The sequence below is a fragment of the Anthonomus grandis genome, chromosome 14, assembly GCF_022605725.1.
Source record: "Anthonomus grandis grandis chromosome 14, icAntGran1.3, whole genome shotgun sequence".
NCBI lineage: Eukaryota > Metazoa > Arthropoda > Insecta > Coleoptera > Curculionidae > Anthonomus > Anthonomus grandis.
Window position 1 is genome coordinate 22,487,521 of NC_065559.1, and position 17,236 is coordinate 22,504,756.

Consider the following 17,236-nt stretch of genomic DNA (forward strand, 5'->3'; position numbering starts at 1 on the left):
ACTCTGAAGTATTCTTTTTTGTGTCCCTTGGTAAAACGAGATAAGAATTAACAGTTTTTATTGGCAAACCATTTATAAGTACCATATGTTTTTATCTACAGAAATTTTATGCTAAAAGTCATCATCTAATATTTTATTTTAGCAACTTATTAAATGTTGCTCTACATTTTGCCACTACTGTACATATCCCCCTCTGTCCTCAACAACTTTACCCTCAAACGTTTTTCTGTAATGGCTCACACTGTAGATCTGAGTAGTTAATAAGGTACAATTAAATAACATTTAGCAGCTAATAATGTAATTTTACATAAGAATTACTAAACTATTTAATAAATAACACCTCGTTTTAAATAAAATATATAGGTACATAATGACATTCATTATATACAGAGAATTGGCCGCAAAAGCAAAATAAAAATAAAACCTTTAAAAAAATAATCATAAGTATTTACAAAACAAAATTCTTTATTCTACTTCTCGATATTAAACTTATAAAGAATGAGTACCTGCGAAAAGACCTTTACAGAAAAATAATAATCGTTTATCCAGCGAAAGTAAAGAGACGTTTCATTAAATCAGTTTTAATGTTATATTTTTATCTAAAATACAAGCGTTTTAAATTTGTCTGACTACGGAAAAGGAAGGTCCAATAAAAACCGTAAAGTCAATAAGCTTTTTAAATTACAGTTTTAATTAAATTATTATCAAAGAGCGATATTCTTACATCAAACGGTTTAAAATTGACTGGTACGAGTAACTAGCTGATTGAGCGGATGTTATAAAAACTAGATTGAGTCTTTTCGCAAATAATCGCGTGTAATTAAAAAACGCAAGCCGTAAAATACATGTCGTCACCTCTAAGCTTAAGGCTGGTCCGGACCTTCCGGACCTCCATGCGGAGGTGGTCGCGTGCCCTCGTCATTCGTTTGTATTGATACGGATTCGGACTGAAGACCCGTAGATGTTTGCGATTCTGTCGTATTGACGTCTGTCGATACCGTTTGAATCGACTGACTCGTTATTATCTGAAAAAGCAAAATATTATACAAATAAATAAATGTGACGGTTAAAACATCGTTTCATATGTAAAACATTGAACATCATATGAATTGACATGATCGTCTTCGATTTATTTGCAAAAATAGGCATGGACCGAAATTAACCCATTAACGCCTAGCGTTACCACATGGCTACAGCAAACACGTGACTACTCAAAGTGCGATGGCATTGGCCATGCGCTAGTAAATTTGTTGCGAGCGTGTTATATCACCAATCACAGTGTGCAAAAACCACGCGTTCACTTAGTTTCCGTAAAAACGCCGAAATGTGTGTATTTAGTGCAGTTAAATTTGATAGTTATTGAAACATCGTGCATGAAAATATGGATATACAATTCGAGTAAGTATAATTTATTTTTTATGTGTAATAGTGGAGGATATTTTGTTACACTGTGATGCTCAGAATACTATGCCTTATCGTTGGCCAAATTTTGAATAAAATTCATTGATAAGTTAGTGAGTTACAAGGGCGTAAACTTCTATGTTACCATATGGCAACACTAGGCGTTTGCACTAAGTGATTTCAAATAATTACAGATATGGCTTTTCACTTGCGGAAGCGCTTGATATGGTGTATAACGATGATCTTAACGGCGATATTTACATTGAGCCACCAGAACCCAATCTAGACACAGATGAGGACTCAGGTGACGAGGACGATGGCGGGTAATAAGCCAACTTTTTATCGTAATTTGTTATTTTTTGATAATTTTTTTTTTCATAGGCTAGTTGACAATTTGACAGCTCGACAGTTGCGAGCCCCGGCCGAAATAAGATTATACAATAACGAGAGATTGGGTACCCAATGTGAGGTTGAATGTGATGCAAATATAGCAGATAGGAAACAAATACTGTGCCTACTCCGGTTCTTGTGCAGGAATACACAACTTGGCTAAAAGATAGGCGAAACCAGTCTAAATTATTTATACCTCAGTGGGAAAAAGGAGCAGACTATGCAGTTGTACCGCCAAAATATTTTCCGCCACCAGATTATTCCAGATTTAAGCAAATGTCCGTAATCCAAATTTTCGAAGAGTTTATAGATGATGAATTTATAAAACATTTGGTGGCGGAAACTCGCAGGTATGCATTATGTTTGAATTGTCCAGACCCTAATATTACACCAGATGAAACTCGTTGCTTCATAGCAATATTATTTGTAAGCGGCTATAATAATTTGTCATCTAAAAGGCAATATTGGAGCAGTGGCGAAGATCTTAAAAATTTAGCTGTGTCACAAGCAATGCGCCGTGATCGATTTTTACAGATCACTCGGTTTCTTCATTGGTCTGATAATACAAAACTAGACAAAAATGATAAGTTCTACAAAATTCGGCCTGTCATAGAAATAAAAAAAAACTGTTTAAAAAATTTCGTTCGGGAACAAAATTTGGCTTATGATGAGAGTATGGTTCGATATTTCGGGCGACATAGCTGCAAGCAATTTATTCGTGGAAAACCCATTCGATTTGAGTATAAAATTTGGAGCCTAAATACTACAGACGGCTATTTGGTAAATTTTGATGTTTATCATGGTAAAAGTCCCAAATCTAATGCGGACTACGATTTATTATTTGGCAAAGCTGCAAGCCCTTTGGTAGTAATGTTAGATGAATTGCCGCCAAAAAAAAAAAGGATTTGCGATATGAACTTTATATGGATAATTTGTTTTCAAACCGAGCGCTTTACTCATATTTGCAATTTCGTGGTTATTCTGCAACTGAAACAATTCGTGAAAACCGAATGTCCAAACAATGCCCCCTCACGAATAAAAAAATGTTTGTCAAAAAGACCGACAAGACCGTGGATATTTCGAAACAGCTATGGAGAAATCCGATGGCCATTTGTATGTGAGATGGATAGATAATTCAGTGGTAACTAACTATGTCTACTTCGCATGGGGCTCAAGAAATTGGACAAGTTAAAAGGTACTCACAACAACAAAAGAAAAATATAATGGTTACACGACCAAAAGTTATTGCGAAATATAATGCCCACATGGGAGGAACTGATCAGATGGCCGAGAACCTTGGCTGCTATCACATCGGTATTCGAGGTAAGAAATGGTATTGGCCTTTGCTAACCTGGATTTTCGATGTTGCTCTTCAAAACTCCTGGACACTATACAATCGATCTCGAAAACAAAAGGTTTCACAGTTAGAGTGTAAAAGAGAGGTGGCGACCGTATACTTGAAAAAATTTCAAGTTTTGCCGAAAGGATCTGGGCAACGAGCTTCTGCATTGGAATCTTCAGATTCGGGAGTTTCAGATAATATCCGGTTTGATCGTTTTAACCATTTAGTTTAACAAACAACACAAAATAAACGAACACAATGTGCACTCAAAATATGCAACCCCACACTAAGAACCATGTGTTCAAAAAATAATGTAGCTCTATGTATTTCTTGCTTTGGACCTTATCATTCCCCTTAACTTTTGTTACTTATTTTATATTACTTAGTATTTTTATAATAAAATAAAAAAATAAACGTTTTATAATAAAATTTTAATATTTTCTAATTAAAAAGATTGTTTCAATTTTAAGTAGTGTAAAGTCCTAGCGTTGCCATATGGTAACGGCTAATATCTCAAAATATAAGTAGCTAAAATTAAAAAACTAAATTTTTACAGCTTCCTGAACGTATTTTTAGTAATCCTAAAAGAGCATAAAAAAGTAGCATAAAAAAAAAATTCCGGCGCTAATGGATTAATTATAAACGAAATAGCAAAATAATTAATAAGAGAATTTTTGTATAGCTCCTAAATTAACTAAAAATCCACAAGATCGAATTCGATAAGAAAAATCGTGCGGTATTGTTAGTATCAGGTATGCATCATTCCAATACAATGGTTAATAGAGAGCCATAGATTGTAGATTTTTAAAATGAGACAAAAGGCGGAGTGGACTCATCGGATCAGAAATGTGCATCTAGGCCAGTAAATCTATGGGCCCAACCCGGAACAAATTTGGGACAAGCTGAAATTGTCAGAATACCTTCTGTAGGTTGTCGACAATGTTTCCTAAGAAATCGCACTAAATCGCATGGGCCGTACTCGCCCAATAGGGCTTTAAACTAAAAAAAACGTGCTTTTTTATTATTTTTCAAAAATATCTAAAAAACTATTATCTTTTTAAAAAATCTACAAGAAAACAAAATTATTGCCAATAAAAATACCTACAAAATGGTTTTTTGTTTTTTAAAATCGGTCTAAAAACAAAAAAGTTATGGGCTTATAAAAATTGGTCCGATTGGGCTTGGATTCTATTAAACTGCTTTTGGTAAATTTGACTTTATTAACGCTGATGCAAATTAATTGGATGTTTTTTATAACAAAAAGTTGGTAGTAGTCATAAAAAACCAGTGTGGAAAATTGTATACAAATCACTAGGTATGATTTAATATTTTATGTAAAGCGTTAAACGCAAAAATAGGTAAACAATACTATGCGAAAATGTGCTGCTACTTACTCGTCTAATAATAATCTCAAATAATATTTAAAAAAAAAACAGAAACATAATATAAAACTAAAGTCTGTATGGCATGGTACCTAAATGACACTTTTTAAAGAGTTAGGCCAGTTGTATTTATTATTAAATTTGATACCAAACACAGTAATCGTGTCATACAGTCATAAACAAAAAGTATACTTACTTTATTAAAACAAATTTTAATAAAAGAAAAAGAAATTATTCTATACATTCCTCATTTTCAACAAAAGACACATTTGTTGCATTGTCACAATACTATCCAATGCAAATTGTACAGCTTAATGAACATTTAATTCCTACCTTTTTGCAGGTACACGTTTTGGAGCATACTGACTTGCATCCACAAAATAATAATTTTATAATAAAATCGGGAGCGATGTCCTTACTGTTTCTTTGTGGGTCTAAGTAACCGTCCTTTTCCACCCAACCCCATTCTTTTGGATCTAAATTATTTCCCAACCATGACTGCACCTGAAGGTAAACCCTTTTAAGATGTAATTGAGCAGCTTCAGTTGTCGGGGGTAAAGAAGCTAGCTCAAAGTTACTACACAGTTTTTGGCGTGCAATTACCTGATTGTATTTTACTTACCTAAATGAGTTTAAAGTTTGGCTTCTCCTACTGCCGTACCATTTTAAAATAAAATTTTCTCCTAATTTTAATAAAGTAGCAATATCACTGAATACCCCTTTAAATTGAAGTAAATCTTCGGAAAGTTTCTCATTTTTAGACAAAACAATTAAAGCACCTTTTTTTGCCCTTCTTAAAGAATGCCGATGTGGTATCGCAACCCGACATTGCATGAACAAATAATATGTTTTTAACTATTGCAGGATCTAAATTCAATTTTAATGTATGTATATTTGTTATTTTTCCCATTTTGCCTGCAACACCTGGTCTAAAAAAATACAGATTTTGTGTTTTGCAATGTTCAATGAGCAAGACAAATAAATCTGTGTCTTGTCCAACAACAAAAACATTAGATTTGAAGTTTTTCCTTATTTGACGATACAGCTAAGAAATTAGCCTGACTTGTGTTTACCGTATTTTCAGGATTAAACATAATTTCGTGTCCGATATTTTTAGATTTGCGCTTATGTTCAGTATATTTAGTGTTTAGAGGATCACTAGAATATCCATCAAATAATATTATACATCTATTTTTAACCTCACATGTATAATGGTACTTAACGTATTTGACATATTGGTCCAAAATGTCCTTGTACAATACATTCGAATCCCAGATAACTTTTCGTAGTAAAAATCCACCGTCAATAACAAAGATCTTCTGCCCCTCTGGAAATTTAGTAATCTGCTTTGCTGTCAAAATAGGAAATTAGTGAAGATTTGGTATTTTTCCTCATAGAAACCTCGTCAAAAATACTGCTAGGATAGTGAGAGAGTTCATACTTAAAACATTCCTGGGTATCATCAGGAGTTTTGGCGACACATATTCGACTAAAAAGCTGTATTGGGTTGACCACTGACAATGTTTTCCCAACCTTTACGGTTTTGTTTGCATGTGCCATTGGAAAAACCCGATCGTTTCTTTTAAGTTTTAGTTCGAAGAAGGGTTTTCCTTTATTTTTTAGTAATATTTCTTTACCGACTTCGTATGCCTCGTGGCAATTTATCTTTTGTTGCAGCGATTAGACCAGAAGGTAACGAAACCAATTCCTTTTTGTTTTTGTCGAAGGGCGTGTGCTCTAAAAACCAATCCAGCAATGTTCTTTATGCTGTTCTGAAAAAGTTTGTACGACATTTGAAAATCTTTCAATACTATCACTTATTAGGGAGCACTGGGGCATGGACGATATCCATTGAGAAAATGTGTTTTCAGTAAGTCCTCTCCCTTGAGTAAGACCTCCTACAGTTTTTATAGAACGCATTAATTCTGCTCTATTATCATATCCGTCCATGTTCCAGATAAAAGTTTGTCGGTTCTTCTGACCGTAAAGGCTCCTTTTGTGAAAAACGTGTCATATTTTTCCTCAGAGATCTAATTTTCAAGTTTTAAAATATTTTCTAAATAAAGATGGAGTGATTTAGTGTAAGGAAGATGACTGGCAGCATGAAAAAAAGAAAGCATTTCTTTATAACAATATAACTGCAACTGAATGTCACCCAATCTTTTTTTTACAAAATGGTTCAATTTTTAGCTATAATTGCAGCTCAAGCCGTAATGGCCTAATATTTAAAGGCCCATAAGTTCTTTGTTTTAAAGGCGATTTTGAAAAACAAAAAGCGGTTTTGTAGCTATTCTTATTGGCAACAAATTTCCTCTCTAATAAAATTTTTAAATAGTTTATAATTTTTGAGATATTTCCAAAGAAATTAAAAAAAAATACGATTTTTTAGTTTAAAGTCCGATTGGGCGAGTACGACCCATGCGATTTAGTGCGATTTTTAAGGAAACACTGTCGACCATCTAAAGAAGGTATCCTGAAAGTTTCAGCTTGTCCCAAATTTGTTCCGGGTTACCCCATGTAAACACCTTAGTTTTACTGGCCTAATCCTACAAAACTGGCAGAAGAACTCGTAGATGGCCTCAAGTAATATGGTTTCGCATTTTGGACATTACAGCAGTAAATGTTTACGTAATTTTTAATAGAGTTTAACAAAATCAAATAACGGAAAGAATTTTATTTTTTATTTTTATTTTATTTTATTTTATTTTATTTTATTCACGCCATTCAACAGAAATACATCCAATTAGTGAATGGGAAAAAAATACATTTACAATCAATAACAATAAGGAAATGGTTAAAAAGAAAAACAATGAGAAAAGTTAAGTAAAAAAAAACAAAGTTTTACTAAGAATAGTTGCTTACTAGTTACGTAGTTACTAGTAGTTGAATAGTTACTTTTTTGATATCTGCTATGCTACAGTTAAATAAGTCACATTGACCCTGAACAGAATTATATGTGTTACAGGCTCTGCGTAGTGGAGAAAATTTGTTAATGTTAGGCCTTGGTCTAGGTAGGTAAAATGTTTGTAAGTTTCTGGCTGATATGCGAGGTATGTGAAAGTTCAGTTCTTGTAATAATTCTGGCAAGTCGATTAAGTTGTTCACTAATTTATATAGAAACTGCAAATCAGCAGACTTTCTTCTATCTTCTAAAGAATGAAAGAAACATCTTTCCAGTAACCGTTCATGTGGAAAACCGATTTCTGGGTATACTCCATCGCATTTATAGCAAAAAAATTTTAGAAATTTTCTCTGTATACCTTCAATCTCATTTATATGGTTTTGGTAATAAGGGGACCAAACTTGAGAAGCATACTCAAGTATGGATCTGAGATATGAGAAGAATAAGATTTTTAGGCTGAGGATATTATTAAAATTATGAGAGTTACGTATTACAAAACCTAGCATTCTGTAGCTACGTTTGACAATATCTGTAATATGTGGCTGAAAAGAAAGAGAGCTATCAAATGTTACACCTAAGTCATTCAAAACTGTTGATCTAGGGACTGTGACATTGTCTATGGTATAGTCATAAATAATTATTTTTTTCTTTAAACTGAAAGAAACAACATTACTGATTGTCTACTGTCAATCAGATGTTTCATTGATGGATATAAAGCAGTATGCAGAACACGTTCAAAACATTTGGAAAAGTTATTAATTATTGTTATAGGGCGATAGTTTTCTATAAGATTTTTGTCACTCTTTTTGTGTACAGGGATAATTTTAGATATTTTCCAAAGATCAAGAAGGCTTTCTTGTTTTAACGCTAAATTGAAAAGGAACGTTAATGGTTTAACAAAAGCTATGGCACAATAATAGAGAAGGAAAGTAGGAATTTTGTCGGGTCCAACAGTTGCTTTTGGTTTAATCGTTTTAAGAGCTCGTAATACTTCATCTTGCGTGAATCTGGATATAATGATGGTATCTGCAAATATATTTTGAGCATTGTTGCCAGGTTGTGTAGCAGTGGAAGAAATATATGCACTTTTAAAGAAATCTGCGAATGCGTTTGCAATAGCTTGAGGATCAGACATAATCATTCCCTGTTGGTCAGTCATATTTTGAGGTAACAAATTGTTATTTTGTGAGCTTTGAATTAGCTTCCAAAAATTGTTTGGTTGGGAAAATAAATTATTTTCAAGATTAACACAGTATTGTCTGTGTGACAGTTCAATATCTTTTTTGATTTTCGATCGCAGCTCTCTAAATTTAGTTAAATCATATTGTTGATGAAAACGCTTATATTTTTTCCACGAGCTATGTTTATTTTTAATTGATTCAATAATTTCAGAGGTAAACCAGGGTGGATAAGATCGTTTGCGACTGGCAGTTTTAGGGACACACTTATCAAGACAATTATAAATTTTATTATAGAAAAGTTCGACGGCAGAATTTATATTATCCACAGATTCCAATATATTCCAGTTAATGTTAAGAAAGCTCTGATATAAAATTCTTAGGTCAGCTTTCAAGAAGCTTATTTCTAACTACTATAGGTCAGGAACTTATTAAGGACCATTTGACTCGCAGAGCTCAGCAAACATGTTTACCGAGAGAACTTCGTGGTGTAATTTTTAAAGTTTCCGGAATTCAGGACGAGGAAAAAAGAGGGGAAAATGTAAAATATGTCCATATTCAAAAAAAAACCAAAAGAAGGAGAACTGAATGTGCGATAACTGTCAACAATTTATTTGCAAAAATCATGCCCGCACGAAGGCGATATGCATAAAAAATGAGTTGAAAAGTATGGTCAAAAACATGCTTATCATTTTTAAGATACGAAATCTTAATAAATTTCTTTTATTTTACGTAGCAGTAAGGATCCCTAAAATTCACCATTGGGTAAAAAAAAAACTGCAGATTTTTATTATGTTTTATAAGGGTCAAGGTAAGAATTTAAAATTATCGGCCAGTGTCTCTGAGTGTATGTTTCCAAAATTTTTTGAGTATGACTATCTAATTACAATTACAAGGATTTAACCTCTGCTTACGTCAAATCAGCACGGCTTTCTGAGAAATCTGGCTTGATTTGCGCAATTTCTTGCTGATGTTTTCGATAAAAAGGGTGAGATAGATGTTTTGTTTACCGACCTCTCTTAGGCCTTCGATAAGATTGACCATGATATACTAGTTAAAAAATTCAAGTTTCTGGTAAATCAAAAAAAAATCATTTTTTTACGATATTATTTGCTTGACCGTAGACAGTTAAATGGATATAAATCCACACAATTTATGACAACATTAGGCGTGCCACAGGAGAGCAATCTTGGCCCCCTGTTATTCTTCGCCTATATAAATGACATCGCCGATGTTATGTTTGTCCATTTTCAATTATTTGCAGACGATTTAAAATGTACTTGACTATGGAGACTTACGAGGATTGCGAGATACTCCAATGAAGCTGAGACGCTGTTCAGGAATAGTGTGTTAAGAATAGGCTATTGTTGAGTGTCGAATGTTGAAGTATACGGTAATGTCTATTAGTAGTACGAGATCTCTCGTAAAATGCGATTATCATGTTGGTGATTCCATTCTGGTCAGAACGCACAGTGCACGAGATTTTGGAGTATTTATTGGTGACCAGTTTTCTTTCGCCTAGTCTCTAGTGCAAGGCAGATGATTTAGGTTCAGGTTTTATTATACGAAACTGTTATTACATAAAATAATTTTTGAATGACTGTTGATGTTTATTATTAAATTATTTGATTAAGTTAAGGGTGGCTTCTGGCAAAATAGGGGTTTAAAATTGCCTCCAGCTAGCCCACGAGAGTGGCCCCGAACCGAAAGCAGGAAATATCTCTAGATAATTTAAACCACACCTAATTTAGGACTATACTATACCTCGCATATACGTATATACTCAGTTTCCAACAAAGATTATAGCAACAAGGTGCCTCAAAAATTAAAGTAAACTAGTAAATATATATGCGATAAATTATTCAATTATTACTAAATATGGCGAAAATAATGTGTGTGGCCTTTGTTTTACACTTCTAAATGGTTATGTTATTCTGTGATACCTGTGGTCCTTGTTCTCGCCCTGGTTGATGACTAGACGGCCATGGGGCTCACCTGGTGTGTGTCAGGAAGAACAGAGTTTTCAGGAAGTCTGCTGTGGTAGTTGGACAAAGTGATTCAGCCAGTACTACACTTTGTGATGGATTTCAGGATATCTAGAAGAAGCTCAAGTGTGTTCAATGGGGCTCAGACCATAAAATTCCATCAAATCCTTCACAATATCAGTAATGAATTGAACAAATAGATGAGGAAGTCCAAGTGGTAGTTATAAGGGGACAAATAGGAAAAGAAGAAGAAAGAGAAAAAGGCCTAAGCTGGAATGTGGCCTTTCTTTAGAATTTTTATGACAAAATAACATAGGAAACCTTTAGTCTGTTTCTTTAGAACTGCAAACGGCAGTAGTTTTTAACAGCAGTGTTTCTTTAAATCGGCAAAACTTTAATTTAACTCACAAAAAAAAATCAGACCTAGATAAGGTATTTCCTTTGTAAATCCTCAAAGCTCAAAGAAACCAGTACCCGAACTCTCAACTGAAAAAATGACCCATTAACCCAAGTCTGTCGAAATGGATCCCCTCCAGATTTTACTATGTTTAAGACATCTATCAACCTTGGAATCTTACTGAAAATATAGACAATTTCCTGCATGAAATAAGTAGTACTGTCAGTATGTACCAAAAATATAGACTATTTCTTGCATGAAATAAGTAATACTGTAAGTATGTACCAGCCACAATAAAACTTAAAGAGGTCTTGAGAAGAAAATCAATATTTGGGTTTGACAGTTACTTTGTTTACTATTTTATTGAAATGATGATTCACTACACTTTTCCTACAATAAAATTATGTGAAAAGAAAGAGTAGCAAATTCTGCTCAACTGACTATTGCAGACATCACACATAATAAAGTCTCATTCTAATTTTTAGATCGACATTGGCCAAGGCAGCCGAAAGAGATCAGATACCTGTATAACCTCACAATGCAAGATCAAGGTACCAACAACATCAACCTAGTCAAGATTATGCTTTAATATGAACTTGATTCCTAATAAGTAGTTACTGCTATAAAACAAAATATATATCTGTCCATTAATGTCTATATTCTGTTCTGATATATTTATACATATATTTGCCATTTAAATACATTTGCAATAAATTATAATTAGGTTATTTTCTAAACTGATCAAAATTTTATAATTATTGAAACCTATACAATTATGGTTGATTTTTCTATGGAGATTACCCTTTCTTATAAGCCCAAACCCTGTTTGCTTTCGACTTTTATAACCACTAATCTAAGACTTTTTTAAATGAAAGAAGCTTTATTAAATTATATTAAAATATTTCAAATTTAAATACATTGAGTTAAAGTGTTATGCTCACAAAAAAAAACTGTAACACTGTTATTCTTTTAAAAATGTCAATGACCTTAAAGCACTGTTTAACTCTTTTGTTAGGAGTAGACTAAAGTTTAACTCTGATATTTGGTCTTTTAAAGAAGATCAAATTTATCCCCCAAGAGGATCAAGTAGTGAAGAACAACTACAAAGATATCACCTTTAAAATCTACTCAAGTGCAGACAACTACTCTTAATTTCGTTTTTTGTTAAGCAGAATTACTTTTAGTGTTTCAAGAATTTCTGCTAGACAGAGCAATTTTTTCTACCTACCACAAGGTTGTACTAACTTGATTCAAGAACCACCAATATGTTGAGTCTACTTTGTATTTGTTTGCCTTACCCGAGAATCATTCGAACTTTAGATTATTGATTACTCTTTATTGATTCATGTACTGTTGTACCGGCTCAAATAATTGATTACCGTTGGGTTGTTTTCCAAATGACGAAATTATTTTAAGTATACTTACAGGTTGAGCAGTAGTTCCCACCGAAGCGGTAGTTCTAGTTAACGAAGAAGTAGTTATCGTAGAGGTGGAGGTGGCCACTGAAACGGTTGCAATCGTAGAAACAGGCGGAACTGCAATAGACGATGTCTGCGTCGTTGCCGAGGGCCGCACCACTGAAAGTAGTTGTGAGATACGGCCTCTGCAATAAAAAAGTTTTTTTTTTTTTAATAGAACACATTGTAGCGTTTTTATTATTTGTTTTTGGTTGCTTTTATAATGTAATAATTTAATATTGTATGAAAATAGTACTGATCGCGACATCTAGTGTAAAGTCGGTTAATGACCTTGTAAAAAAATAAGAACTCCTAGATGGCGCTAGCTTTAAGTTTTAAGCAATTTATTGGAATCAGGTTGTTTTTCTCTCTCTCTCTCTGACTAACGTGATTTTTCCATCTGTCCGTCCTTTGTCAATGGTCACGCACGCCATGCTCAACGATCAACTTTTTACGTATTGGGATTTTCGATACCGGGTGGGTACGAAAATCAATATATGGGATTATATTGATTTTCGTACTCGCTGCAACTTAAATCTAAGTGGCGCAACATTGTATTGTCAATTTTTATAAAACTGGGCCTGCGTGGCATTATCCATCAAAGAAGTATCCAAAACTTGCTTTTTGGTTTTCTTCCCAAATGGTGTGGTCTTCAGGTTCACAAGTTCAATTGCTCGAAGTTTGGATTCGACCTCATGGTTACCTCTTGGCAACACTCGCCATTTAATGTGAAAGATTACTTTAATACACTTTATAAAAGACCTTCCAACATCCTGAGGTAAGATTGATTCCTATTCTTTGTAAAACGTTTTCTGATGGTTTTTAAGGCCGCCATTTTTGAAATTTCAGCTGCTATTTTAAGGTCTTATGCTTGATCTTAAGTAAGGTCTTAAGCCAAGTCTCGAATTATTAAGTCTTAGGACCATCCCAAGACAATCAGGTGTTATTCTCAATTCCCATCATACCTATTAGGTATATTAAAGCTTTATTAGGATTTATTGCTTCTTCATGACGTTATTAATTGGACCTTAGTCAGCTGCTGTCCTTGAATCTGCATAATGGGTTACCAGGTCAAACCAGATAAAAGGAATGTGTAAGCATGAAACAAGAGTTTGAGGCAAATATTGGACGCCGTATTCATCTGGCCTATCTAGGAGCCTTTAAGGAATTCCAAGATAAACTTGCTGCCCAACATTTTGTAGATGGCATTGGAGATCAAGAAATCCCATGAATACTGCGCATCACCAAATTTCAAAACAGCAGTGAAGCGGTGAATAAAGCCCTTGAAATTGAAGCTGTATATAACATTTCCAGGCCAAAGATCAGAGCTGTTTTCATCGAAGAGAGTAAGGGTGATGCCAATAATAATGCTTACAGAGATCATCAAGGTAATAAGGCAGGACCCAAAAGAAGGAATCCAGCAGCCTCCTCGCTGTCAAGGTATTCAGAGCTATTGTTGATGGATGAAGGATAGATAAGGGATAAAGGATGCATTGGACACATAAGTGGCGGTCGAGTCCAGATACGATCTCGTTCACCATCCAGAGATCGCGAAACCTCTCGAACCAATCAGGAAAACTAAATACAATAAGCGCTAAGGGGCCAGTGTTGGCTTTCCAGCTCCATCAGAAGCCTAGAAAAATCTGCCAAAAGCCTGACAATTAAAGGGGAAGTTAATGAAAGACCGATTACCATTACGGTTGACAGGGAAGCAGCGGTACCTCTAATAAGATGAAACAAAGTTCCTGGACTCTACATTGAGCCCTTATCTCGAAAATTGATGCTGCGCACGGTGACTAAATACTCGGCGAACGTTGCTAGGGAGTTAAAAGTCCACATTCGGCTGGGAAGTCTAACTTTAAGTCACAAGGTAATGGTGGCTGATATATAAGATGAGTTTATTTTGGGAATCGATCTTGCTTGATACAGATTCTCTTTTGACAACAGGTTAAATATTCTTAAGTTCGCTTCGGAAAAACGTATTTTGTCCAGTTTAAGTAAAGGCGCAGCTGCTATAAGGGTTTTGGCAGCAGATTCTGTTCGAATGGGTGATAATAGTGAGAAGATTATTTTTGGAAGATTAGAGAAAATTTCTGGTAGCTGCATTGGATTGATACAAGGATAATAGAATGCCTGTAAATACCTTGTGACAAAGTCAGTGGTAACATCAAAAGGTGACATTCCCATAAAGATTGCCAATACCCTCCCCGATAGCCTTGAGATAAGCAAAGGATACTTGGTGGCTTTCTACCAACCAGTAAGATCTGTGTTCAGATATGAAGAAGGTTGCTTTTTGGTGTCTTGATTTCCTTGACTAAGAGACACGAATCTAGACAGCCTCGCAAAGGATTGGAAATATCTTTCTCCGGACAAATTAACCTAGGCCAAAGAGTTCATGACCGAGCACAGCGAGATCTTTAAAGAGCCTAATGTAATGGTAAGACTGGAAGAACTCAACCAATCCGTCAGCCACCTAGAAGACTGCCTGTTACCAAACACTAGGAGGCAGAGTATAAACAACATGCTTACGGAGGGGAATATCGAGGACTCAAACAGTCCATGGTCTTCAGTTGTCCAGCCAGTCAGGATGGATCAACTAGATTCTGTGTGGACTATAGAAAACTTAATGTCATCACCAAGAAAGATAGTTACCCACTTTTTAGAATTCCCTACGCAGTACGCTTTCGACTCTTGCCGGTTCAAGCTGGTTTTCGACATTAGATTTAACAAGTCGATATTCGCAAGTGGGCATTCAGGAAAAAGACAAAGAGAAAATTGTGTTTTCTACTGGAAATAGACTCATCATTTTATTACTATGCTAAAGGGATCTGTGTAACGCTCCCGCTACGTTCGAGAGGTTATCGGAATTTGTACTACGAGGACTTACATGGAAGACATGCCTTGACTATGTTGACATAAAGAAGTGGTCGCTCCATCAACAGAAAGTTAATTTTCTTGGGCATGTAGTATCGTCAAAAACATGAGTTTATGACGAGGCTGAATGAAAAGCTGAATTAGAATACCCACTTATATTAGGATACCCACAACGACAAGAAAAGTTTATTTTGGATATAGATGCACATGCACACAGATGCAGATGCTACAAAGTTGCTTTACTATGACTCTGTCTTGGCCGGATTATTCTAATCGATTTATATTCATTTATGTTTGTAATTAAAGAACATTCTGTTAAAATTCTAGAAATTAGAAAAAGTATCTAATTCGATGTTAAGTTTAAGTTTATAGTTGTGATTTAAGTACGCTAAATAATCAATACTTGACTAGAAATACTAAGTGGATGTAGGTGACGCAGTGAATAAAAGTTATACATAAGACCAAAAACCAATGCCCTAAATCCATAGATTTCGACTTGTTGATTATAATCTTTTCAACTTCAATACTTTCTTTCATCCCAGACACTTATATACCTGGATATCACCTGCAGACAACTAGGATAGAATAAAACGAAATCAGATAGATTACATAATGACTAGTCTCGAAATTAAAAAGTACGTTAAATCAGTAAAGACATCTCCTGGAACAGATGTCCGTAGCGATCATAACCCGGTTGTTATGGATATAGAATTCAAACTCTCTGAGAAATTAAGTTATTGCAGCAAAAGCATGATTCCACGCTCATAAGAAGGTAAAAGAGCTGACAAGAATGTAGAGCAAAAAGCAGATAGGAATCCTCAGAGAAGAAAATTTCAAAACATGGAAGAACTACGTAGAGGAACTGTTCGATGATGGCCGGAGTCTCCCACGGGGGTGGATGATGGCAGAGAGAAGGGACCTACTATTACAAAGAGCAAAGTCATCCATGCAATAAAAATTCAAAAAGACAGAAATGCCAAAGATACGTGCAGAGATGCTTAAAATGATCGCAAACCAAGAAGGCAAAGGCCCTTATAGTTGAAGCTGATAATTGAAAAATGAGTCACGTGCTGAAAGTGTTGCTCAAAATAATGCACGTATCTACAACAAATGTGAGTCGAACATCACTCAGACTCAATTCGGTTTTCGTAATGGTCTTGGAACGCGTGAGGCACTCCTTGCAGTAAAAGTGCTGTTTCAGCGATGCAAGGATGTTAATTGCAACGTGATGTACGCATGTTTTGTGGACTACACTAAAGCATTCGATAGATGTCAACACGATAAAATGATGGATTCCATTAGAGCGAGTGGGAATCGACCCCAAGGATAAGCGGATCATCAGCAACCTTTATTGAGGACAGAAGGTAATCGTGCGGTTGGATGAAGGGAACTCTGAACCTGTTGAAATTCGTTGTGGAGTAAGACAGGGATGTATATTGTCACTTCTCTTGTTCAACCTCTACTTTGAAAATGTCTTTAGGAGAACGCTGGATGATGTTCATAGTGGGATAAGAGTCAATGCAGAAAATATAATTAACATTTGATAAAACCATAGACAGATGTGATCGTCATTAATGAGGTCGTCGGAAGGGTTGACAAATTCAATTATCTGAATAGAAAAAGAATTTCCTGTTGGCAAATGGTATGGTGCTACCTCCACTGAGCTGTTTACATGTACTGTCAATAATGTTCGAGTAGCTATGATGATCGCCAACATTCGTAATGGATAGGGCATGAGAAGAGGAAGAAGAAGTAGTAAATCATGCGACACGTAGTCAAAGGCCTTTGCCAAGTCACAAAATACTACTGCTGCAACCTTTCCATCGTTGAGCTTCAGATAGAGATTTCAACATATATAAAGATCATTAGTCGTATTTTTGGATGATTGAAAACCTAACTAGGAATCGTTTAGGACAATATTGGATTCC

The 17,236-nt window shown here is 34.9% G+C and overlaps 1 protein-coding gene across 1 annotated transcript in view; it reads right to left on the reverse strand.

Annotated features, from left to right (window-relative positions):
- Positions 1-575: 575 nt before the first annotated feature.
- Positions 576-17,236, reverse strand: part of LOC126744359 (membralin) — a 430,191-nt gene continuing 413,530 nt past the window's right edge. Inside the window, exons 11-12 of the mRNA XM_050451737.1 lie at positions 12,403-12,580; positions 576-1,025 (exon numbers count right to left, since the gene is read on the reverse strand). Coding sequence (XP_050307694.1) covers positions 864-1,025; positions 12,403-12,580 — 340 coding nt within the window. The 3' untranslated portion in view covers positions 576-863. The remainder of the gene's footprint in view (positions 1,026-12,402; positions 12,581-17,236) is intronic.